The sequence below is a fragment of the Gavialis gangeticus genome, unplaced genomic scaffold (genome assembly GCF_001723915.1).
Source record: "Gavialis gangeticus isolate Ggan-Ray unplaced genomic scaffold, GavGan_comp1, whole genome shotgun sequence".
Lineage (NCBI taxonomy): Eukaryota > Metazoa > Chordata > Crocodylia > Gavialidae > Gavialis > Gavialis gangeticus.
Genome location: NW_017729005.1, coordinates 4,193,380 through 4,204,306, shown reverse-complemented (window position 1 = coordinate 4,204,306; position 10,927 = coordinate 4,193,380). Strand labels below are relative to the sequence as shown.

Genomic DNA, 10,927 nt, shown 5'->3' with positions numbered 1-10,927 from the left:
CTAGAACATACACGAGTTGTGGCAGGTATGGTATGATGAGTACACTACTGTGCAGGGTACCAGTCTGAATGAGACTTTTTCCTATGTGCTTCTGTTAATATAATCTCTTGTTCTTCTGAGAGATTGCATTATAATGCGTTGCCATCTTTCTGCTTTTTCCTATGGTTTTTTCCATAAGACTTTTTTAGAAATGTCTTTTTCACTGCATAGGAATAGAACTAGAAAATATCTCAGGAGACTTTCATTTTCTGTGTTGGAGTAGAAAGCATCTGTGGTCTCTTGGTGGCATGAGCACTCTTTGGGTTGGCACTGAGTATTGTGCATGTGTTCCATCTCCAATTATTATGATACAATAGTAATATGAAACGGATTTTTTGGATCCCTTTTCTACTCGCCTTCTTACAATCTGCATTAAAAAAACTAGCTTGAGATGTATTTGGAGGACAGATGCTCAACTGAATGTTCCATTATGGCTTATATATTTGTAACATTCTTTTTTAACACAATGTTCATTTTAAAGTGCGCTTTCAGTTTCACAGAATATTAATAGATGTCTTAAGATTGCTGTGAATTTGGAGGTACATTAGCTTTTTTATGACAGTCTCAGTTCCATCCCCTTTGTCCTTACTTACAGCCACCAGTATTGTAGGGAATCTTGGTATCTGGCTTCCCCTCCTCCATTTTAGACTTGGGGTACTCTTGGTACATGTGTGATGAATGTTTTTATGGCCAGTCTTTAACTCGCATCAAGTTTTTCTCTCTAAGAAGTAGAAAATTGAGACTTGTCATGTGTTTATGAATGTCATGTCATGTATTCATAAAAACAGAGCTATCTTTTGTATGCTGTGAGGTGAAATGAAATAAGAATGTGAGGGGAGGGAGTTTATCTAGGTGACATGTAAAGAGGGCACTGTGTGTCCAAACCCCTTTTCTTAATAAGAAATTGTGCTCATGCTGTCTAGTTTTGCACTGCTCAGGATAAGTATTTGACTGTTCCTTAGTTTGTCCTGTCCTGAACTCCACTAAGTCTTATCATGGGCATGCCATATATGCTGTCACTACTGTTCATTTGCAGTATATCTACTTGCTATAGAATGCTAATGGATTTTAACTGGAATCTAAAAGTGTGCGAGGCTAACACTGTTACACAGTTTGAAACACACTGAACAGCATTAAGATTGCCAGTGTTTTCCCTAGAATGTCCTAAAATGAAGATGAAAGATGAGAATATATTATATAATATATGTAATGTATCAGCCCAAAATGTTGGCTTTTTTGTCAGAAAGTTTTGATATTATAACATGGAAGCACAACCATAGGCTTTTCAGAACAGAGCTGAAAAGCTTTTAATAGTAGTTACCTGAAATTGTGAATATTTCCTTAAGTTACAAACTTCTTCAAATTATTCCTTTATGTTAAAGTTGCTCAAAGTTCTTGCCAGGTTTTGTTTCATAAATTTGTAAAGGTAAGATTAAGTTGTTGTTAATTGTTCTTTTTTACTGGGGCAGAGGGAGGCACTTAGCCATGATAGCCTGCAGAAGCCAGGGTAGAAATGCATCTTTTTATAGACTAACTAAATTGGAGATGTTTAAGCTTTTGTGAGCTTGAGTTGGCTTCATCACATGCTGTCTAATGAAGTGAGCTTGGGCTCACAAAAGCTTAGGCATCTCCATTAGTCTATAAAGATTCATAGATTCATAGATTCATAGATTAAGGGTCGGAAGGGACCTAGTAGATCTTCTAGCCCGACCCCCCGCCAGGGCGGGAGAACAACAAAAAACCCCAAAAAGAGAAATGGGACTCAAACGAGTCCAGCCAGGTAGGCATCCAGCCTCTTCTTAAAGACCCCCAGGGTAGGGGCCAGCACCACTTCCCTTGGAAGTTGGTTCCAGCTCCTAGCCGCCCTAACCGTGAAGTAGTTTTTGCGGATGTCCAATCTATACCTCCTCTCCATCAGCTTGTGCCCATTACTCCTTGTTATGCCAGCGGGCGCTAGGGGAAACAGCGTCTCCCCCAAACCCTTCTGGTCCCCCCTAGTGAGTCTATAGACAGTCACCAGGTCCCCCCTTAGCCTTCTCTTGTGGAGGCTGAATAGGTTCAGGTCCCGCAGTCTCTCACTGTAGAGTCTGCCCTGTTGTCCCTGGATCATGCGGGTGGCCCTCCTCTGGACCCTCTCCATATTGTCCACATCCCTCTTGAAATGGGGCGCACAGAACTGGACACAATACTCCAGCTGTGGCCTGACCAGCGTCGCATAGAGGGGGAGGATCACCTCCTTGGCTCTACTCGAGATGCACCTGTGGATGCACGACAAGGTCCGGTTAGCCCTGCCAACCATGACCTCGCATTGTCGGCCCATGTTCATCTTGGAGTCAATAATGACTCCAAGATCCCTTTCTGCCTCCGTGCTCTCGAGTAAGGAGTTCCCCATTGTATAAGTGTGCTGCTGGTTCCTACTGCCCAAGTGCAGCACCCTGCATCTCTACTCTGCCTTTATCAGGCTGTCATGGCTAACTACCTCTCTGCCCCAGTAAAAAGAAACAATTCTTAATCTTGTCTTTACAAATTTATGACCAGAAGAAATGGCCAAATATGTTTCTGCCTGTTTCATAAAATTGGTCACTATTAAGTATTCTGTTATTTTAGTTGGCATCTACTTATCTTCAAAACTCTTTGATAAGAACTTCTATTTGAGTCAGCCTGATTGCCCCTTTCATTCGCTAACAGATCATGTAGCCATTGTAAGAAGTTTGTACATTAACGTTCCCTTTGGACACTCAGTTTTTATGGATGCAATATGTTTTGGCAAAAGACAGATTTGTTTTAAAGAGTATTTCAAGGTATAAAAATTTGCTGTAGAGGTAAGGAAGGGTGGGAGCTAGGTAAGGAGAGAGGAGTATATTCTAAAAGCAACTCAGAGAGAAAATGAATGCCTTCAGTGATGCTATTAGGAATATCCTAGTAATGATTATAGCCTCTTCTGATGGAGGCCATTTGCCCAAATCTATATATTTGGCAGATTTGAGGTGGGTTTTTTTGTATAATACAACAAACCTTAAACCTCTTAAAAGAAAGCCTTGAACACTTGACACATTTTTAGGGGAAATAGTATGTGTCTGAATGTCTGTTATGAGGGAGAATATTTCTTTGTCTCCTAAGGAGCATCTGTATCTTTGTTGGCCCACAGTCTCCCTGTTTCTCTCCTCTTCCCCCCCCCCCCCCAACCAAAGCTTGAAGTTCACTTCTTATGGTACAAAACGATCACATTTTCATGATTTGTTACAAGAATAGCTTAAATGGCCCCTCCAACATGCAACACACACTACCTGAGTATAGCGAAACCCTGTTAATCTACACATTCTTGAGCATCCCAAGGGTGATGTGGCATCTCTGGCATTTATTTGTTTTTCTGCTTTGGGGGAAGGGAGGAAACAAAAGATTTGGCTGTGAATCCAATTAGAGTACTATGAGGCTCTACTATAGTACTTCAAAGTAAATATTTTGTTTACTAGATGATAAGTGACCTGAAATTTGCAATTAATTTTGAAGTGAAAATCCATTGAATTTAAGTTAATTAATTTGTCTTCAGAAGGGAGGAATGCTAGGAATTCAGATGTTAAAATATGATCAGTTAGGCAGACTTCGTAAGATAATGGCCAGCTTAATCTCAAAACAAGTATTTATTCAATATTCTTTTTTGGAAGGGCTGTAGAATGCAGCCAGTACTGAAGTATTGGTTGGGAAGGTTCTTGGTGAAAACTTTTTTTTTAAGGGAAAATAGTAATTTTAGATGTGTTTATGGCGTTGTCTACATGCTTTTGTATATGGAAAGGCATATATTAGTGTTCTTAAACTTATTAAAATAGCTTTCAAGAAAAGTGCTCTTATGAGCATCACAGCTGTCAAATGTAAAGTAAATTACTGTAACAGTTCTGTGGACCTGGACTAAAATAGTTTCTCTGTTTCATTGTGTTGTTCTCTTATAAATTTAATTCTGCCGAACATGCTAGTAAATGTGCTTTTATATAGAGGGTTTGCTGTGTGTAGCCTTATTGGTATTTACTTGTTTTTAACTGTTTTCTTTAATTCATCTACAGGAGTCGGAAACTTCAGATCAGAAATATCCCGCCTCATTTGCAGTGGGAGGTAGGATTTCATGTTTCAAATTACGACAGCCATATTTAAAGCTGTATGTTTGTTTCTCTTCTTATCAACTAGACTTTATCCCTTTCCCCACCTTTGAGCTCTCTCTCTTCCCTCCCACCCCCCAGAAAAATCCTTTGAAAGAATGAACAATAGAGCCTTATAAGCAATTCACATAAATGCCTTTATTTTTGCTGAGTTAAACAAAAACAGAAAGTTGAAATGGATTGTTTGGTGAATGCTGACTTCCTGATTCCTTCATTTTGACTCTAAAGCTTGTCTATTTCAGATCTTGCTGGTAAAGTAATCCTGTGGAAGTTCAGAGTTAAATACTTGGCAACAACTTTACAAACACAAAATTTTAAATACTAAACCCTTTTGTCTTTCAGGGTTTTTTTAAAAACTTTTCCTACCAGATTGGTGCTATCATAGTAGTTCTTTAAGTAGCAACGGTAGTGTGCCCATGAAGTTTAAATGAAGAACTATGTAACTAGTGATCCCCATAGTATTTGCTCATGTTGCCACAATGGGAGTATTGGGACTTCACATACGTAAGAACAAATGTCATAGTATGTGATAAAATAGGTTGTTGCCTATGAAAGCTCAGGCCTTTACAAAACAGTTAGATCAGTACTGTGGCATCCTGGATCCTTGAGATCTTTTCAAGGTGCTGTGGGTTGCCATGCAGTGTTAGCAGTGCTAGGTGGGCAAACATGATTCACAATAGAAACCCAGAGTTTTCCAATAGGAATCCATAGTGTTAAAACATTCTGACCCATTGTGGTCTTTCTGAGTTCCTTGCAGCAGAATTGCTTTATTTTTCTATAGTAAAAAAAAAAAAAGTGAGTGAAAACTTGGAGCTGGCATTTTCCAAGGAGCTTCAATTCTATCGAAGAGTGCCTTGAATATATTGAGGGGTGCCTCGAGTCTAAAAAGGCTGAGAACGACTGAGTTAGATACTAAGGTGTCAGCATGCCCTACTTGGAATAGGTAGGATTAGAGGTTGTGAGAAGAAATATTTCTTTATGCTTGTGTAAGGCAGAAAATTGTAAAGTTCTTCTTGGTGAATTTTTCTTTTTTAATTTTACTGTCCCTTTATGCTAACCTAGGTGGTGGTAAACTGTTCTGCTTGGTGGAGACAAGAGAAAGAAAAGAGTAAAGCTTTTGTATTGTTGCTCTTATGAAGCAGGTTAGCTGAACCTGCTTATTTCCTGTCTGCTTCATTCTCTGTAAAGTGTCTATTTAGTTCTGCTCAGTCCTGGGTTAGAGCAAGAATAGAGAGAGGCACCTCTCTCTTCAATTCAAGCTTTCATCTTGGCGGTCCAACTTGCTGTCAACCAATGCATTCCTGTTTGCCCTTCTCTCCTTATAGTTATTGTCAGATCTGGAAGCTTCACTACTAGAAAGTCTTTTATAGGTCACTCCAGCTTTTTCTCTTTCTTCCTCCACGTTGGATAGTGGTAGTCCTCTGGCATGAAATTTTTATACTATTGCTATTACTGCAGTATCCAAGCTGGCTTCCTTTAAAATTCCTAGCAAAATTGCTAGTAGACTTCATGTAATCTATTGCAATGTCTACTTTTTTAGCTGCAGTGGTGTAGGTTTTTGGGTTTGGGGTTTCTTTGGACTTTGTGGGGTTGGTTGGTTGGTTGGAGTGTTGTTAACTCATTCTTTAGTAACTATCTATTTCTGGATCTCTGAACTTTAACTTCATCGATTGTGCCTAGTACATTAAATGCCTCCATTTACCTTAATATATTGGTTTCGGATCCTTTAAAGGTTATAACGCTACTTTGATATTTCTGTAGCAGATATCTATCCTGCTCTTCTTCCCAGATCCTAGTTCAAATCATCCCCCAAAGTCCTGCAGATTTTCTGCGGTGATCTTCTGGGTGCATTTGGCTTCAGGTGAGCTCTCTTCTATGTCTGCTGACTTTTCCCTAAAGTATTCCCCAGTTGTTTAATGAATTCGTATCTCTCCGATTGATGTAGTTATTTTCACATGCTAAAATGCTGAAGCTTCTCATGCAACGTGGGTGGCTGGAGAGGCATTTCTGAAAAGTGTACTCTAAAGGCAATTTCTGGGGCTTATTCCACATCCTTGTGCCACAAGTTACTACATATCCTCCACTCCAGCAGCTACAAGTAGTTTTTCCTTTTTTGCCTGAGATCTGTTAGTGCTTTGCAAATAATTTGCAGAATGATTCCTGTGATGCACATTCACACATCAGTATTCTTAATGATTATCCCTATTGTCACTGCACTTTGTCTTGTATCTTACAGTGGCATCCCCTTGTCCTGGAGGGTTCCTGTTGGGATCCCGTTTCAGAGGGAGAGACTCTTAATGGTATCATACAGAGCTAACCTTAGTTTGATCTCACCATAACCTAAAGGGTTTCTATTCTAAAAACTCTTGCAAGAGCCCCCTTTGAACTCTTTAGGAAGATTTCACACGGATTTCATATCCTTAATTTTATTCTTGTGGCTCTTTGATTGGTGGGAACAGGGAAAATTTAAATCTTTTAAGAAAGGATCCTTGACCTTCTTTAGATCAAGCTCTTTCCAGTAACCTCTTTTTGGGGAAGCTACTGTGTGCTGTAGCTGACTAGCCCCCATGTCCAAGATACTCTTTCTACTGCAGTCAAACATGGCTATTGAAATGTTTCTTCTCTGGACTGGCATAATGGCAGTTGGAACTATATTATCTCTTAAATGGTGTGTGGTTTTCCTTTATTTAATAGCCCATCTATGCTAACCCATTTGCATCATTATGTCTTTGCATTGGTGGAGATGGGATTAGTTTCTGTTTTATTTTTGGTCAGACGTTACTGATTATATTGCTGAGCTGGTTCCATCAGTTAGCTTTCTTGCAGGGAGGATGTCACAATACAAAATCTCTACTCTTTCCTGTCTCTGTAAGAACTCAATCTGCTGTTTGCATTCATATATGGGGAACAATGAGAAATTAGGTTGCTGCTTTTACACAAACTGGATTATTTCTAGCTCTGTGGTTTTAAGAAAGTATGTCCTTTATCAGCTCTTAGAGGAAGACAACTTTTACTTTTATAATAAGGCAGCCTTGTGTGCAAAAAACCGTTATGTGTGTGTATAGAATTATCAATGCACATATCTACTTGTGCTTTGTAGCTATTTGTTGTGATGATACCTAGTGGCCTCATGTGTTAAGCATTGTATACCTAAAAAAACTGCCCTAAAGAGCTTTCATTTTAACTCTTTAAATGAAAGTTACTACTTTCCAGGGATCTTTTAATTGGTCTTATGATGGGGAAACTAGACACACGTATGTGTTTGAAAAAAGGTGCATTACATTTCCTTTATCTGTATCCAACAACTTTGTATTATTTGAAGCCACAATATGCCCACATTCACTGCTGCAGGCAGGATGCCATTTTAATCTTTTCACTGTACCATGCCAGTCAAATCAGATTTATACAGCCAAGTTAAATATTAGCATATGTCAATATATACACAATTGTAGGTGTGTGTTACTATTATTAACATTTTGTTATTGTAACATCATAAAACTTCAACACACTAGGAGCCAATGTACTAAACTACTAGAGGCTGGCAACCCTTTTGCCACCATAGGCTGCTACTTGTGACCCAGCCCTCACTTTAGGATGCACCTGAGCACCCCTCTGTGCTCAGTGGATGGCGTGCAGGTAATAGCTAGAAAAAGACAGGTGCTAGTACCCTGGGGATGCTGCAGCAGAGAGAACACACTGAACAGGACAGGCAGTAGGACCCTGGGGATGCCTTTGTTGCTGCTGTGGCTGGAGTATGCAGCTGAGTTCTTGAGCAGCTGGAAGCTGGATCCAGTCTATACACTGGTCAGATCTAGCCTGTGGGCTGCAGGTTGCCAACCCCTGTACTAAACATTTTGGACAAATAGGCATCCACTCTGGAACTGAGGAGGTAGAATGGATCGTGGGAAAACTTTCAATTCTCTGATTTCAACTTTGGGGGAGGGGGTAGGAATTAGGGAACAAACTTATTTACAAGTCGCTGTAATTGGATGGTAACATTTGAAATGAACCAGATTAAACAAGTTTCCTGTTTTCCTGAGGTTTTGGTTTGTATGATAACCTAGCATCTTGCATGGTAAGTGTAAACCTTTTTGCCATGCTGCAATGTGCATCTCTCTTTTGTTAGGTAGCTTTAAGATGAAAAGTGAATGATAACAGGGAAACATTCTAAAATGTGCAAGGAGAGCAGGTTGAGGGCTCTTTTTTGACTAAATGGCACCTTACTGGAATAAATCAATTTATCAAAACTAACTTTTTGTGGGTAATTGTTTTCAATGGAACTTTTAGTGAGAGTTGTTTTCAGAGTCTGAAAGGAGTTTCTGGTCAAAAACAGATGGACACCCTCCTAGAGTATCCATTGGCCCTGTGAGTAGGACGCTGACCTAGGACTGTTCTCTAAGTGTGTTCCTTCATACCTTCTCCTCTCATTTTTTTTCACAAAAGGGAAGTCTGCATCGAGACAAAGTTGAAAACTGTAAAATCATTTTCCTCTATTTTACAAAAAGCTGCTTGCTTGTTGAAAACAGCAGAATTCTGGAGTTGTGTGCTTTGGGCAGTACCCTGACAAAACATAAGATTTCATCATTTATTAAAAATAAATAAATAAATCTCTTCATCTAGTGGCAAATGAGAAGCTTTTTCACCTGAGGGATGCGTGTATTGTAAAACTGTGTATGATATAGAACATGTAAACTTTTAAAACATGAGCTGAGTATAAACTGATGTTGCCTTCCCAAGAGCTTCAGTGTTTTTATGACTTCATAGCTTTGCTGGGAAGCAACAGGAAGAAGTTACGAGTCACTGGGCAGTTTCATTGTTGCTTCCTAGATGGTAGTTATAAAACTTCCTAGATGGTTGCTTCCTAGATGGCAGTGTGAAGTAAGCATAATGGTTGGGAGAATTAACAGGAGCACGTGTGAGGAGGACCAAATAAAAGGAAGCTGAGAGAGAGAATAGAATGATAGAGACAAACTTATCAGTACTTCTCTGTCCTCCTAAAAAGCTATCCAGAAGAGTCCATGGGCAGCTGCTTGATAGGAATCCCAGAGCCTACTTCTTAGGGATATTTTGCTTTGTTCATATAGGAGGGGAGTTTTAGACCTGACACAAACTGCTGAATATAGTGAAACTTTGTCTGTCATTTATCTGTCCCACTGGAAATTTTGCCTCAGATGTGGCATTTGGTTGCAAGTTGTTGTTCACCCCTGGAAGAAATTGTAAATTATTTCAGTGTTGTTGAAGGTTGAAGCATGGGATTAAGTCTTACAACTTAATTTCTTTCTTGGTCGAGTTTCATTGCCAGAAAACTACAGATGTCTAATCTGTAGCTGGAGTATTAATGTTAATGGCAGGCAAACAAGTTTTCAGGGCCAGGACTCATCACCCTTATCCCTACTCATTGATGCCAAAAGTTTGCTGTAACAACTTACCTTCTGGATCAAGAGGAAAAGGAGTATTAAAAGTGGATAACCAAGAAACAGGATAGTAATATCCTGAATAGGATATTCCAGGATAGGAGTAATATTTATACTGTTGAGGGAGGAGTGAACAGGAGTAAGCCCCTAAACTGGGTAACTTTTCCTGAATCTGGTAGAGAATTATATCTGCAGGAACTAGCAAGAATCACATCTGTGGGTGTGAGTTAAAATGCTTTTGTTTTCATCTGTTACCCTCCAACTTGGCATAGGTGTTTGTTCAACACAAATACTTTATGGTATGCTCACCTAGGTGCTGTAATAGCCCCCTACTGTGTGAGCTAGCCCAGGGATAGCTGCATGTCTGTCCATTCTTTATCTTGATATCACTTACATTAGTATGTTTGTCCATGCCTACAGAAATCGTAGACTCATGGCACCATCTAGAGCAGGAGTGGGCAATTATTTCAGCTGGAGGGGTGCTTAATGACTGTTGGTGAGCTGTCGAGGGCTGCAAGGGTAGCTTTGCCTCTAGATAGGTGCCTCGCTCCCTGATCACCATCTTGGGACCAGAAGTCCCACCCCCTAACCCAGGGGTGGGCAAAATACCCAAGAGTAGATAAACATTCTATAACATGCAAGAAGAGCAGGTTGGGGGCTCTTTTTTTGACTAAATGGCTCCTTACTGGAATAAATCGATTTATCAAAACTAATGTGAGCAGCTGTAGCATGTACACAGCCAAGAATGCAGTCTAGCAGCTTAGAGAGCAGTGTCCGACTGGTAAGTCTGTTGTGGGGATAGGGATGTGGGGGGGGGGCAGATCGAGACCCCCATGGTGAGGGAGGGAGTGGGGCAGGGGCAGGCACTGCCCAGTTGGGGCTGGGCATGGCAGGGCATGGCATAGGTGGGTGGGAAGGGGGGAGACTCCCCACCACTCTGCACACCCCCGGGGGAGGTAAGGGGGGGAACATGCCCCCTGGATTTGTGTGGAGGGGGAGGGTGGGCTCCCTGCTGCAGGCTTGGGGCCGGGGCTGCGCCAGCTTCTTTCTGGCAGGGGAGTCTGGGCCAGGGCTATGCTCAGGGTGGGTGGGGACTGGGCAGGTGGTGGTAGTGCTGGGAGTGGGGCTATGGGATGGGCTGCAGGCACCCCAAAATTTGCTGTAGCCACCCCTCCCAGTGCCACTGCTGCCCACCCTGGCCCAGCCCAGCTGCACCCCCTGCTGGGAAGAGTCTGGTGCAACCCTTGGCCCCAAGCCTGCAGTGGGCAGCCTGCCCTCATCCCATACAAATTGGGGGGGGGGGGACATGCCCCCTCTGGGTTT

General features: G+C 41.2%; 1 protein-coding gene across 1 annotated transcript in view; it reads left to right on the top strand.

The window, feature by feature from the left end:
- The window catches only part of IGF2BP3 (insulin like growth factor 2 mRNA binding protein 3), a gene marked incomplete at its 5' end in the record, with an annotated part of 212,572 nt that overhangs the window by 21,449 nt on the left and 180,196 nt on the right, over positions 1 to 10,927 (top strand). The window contains one exon of the mRNA XM_019508543.1: positions 4,098 to 4,146. Within this exon, the coding sequence (XP_019364088.1) occupies positions 4,098 to 4,146 (49 nt within the window). The remainder of the gene's footprint in view (positions 1 to 4,097; positions 4,147 to 10,927) is intronic.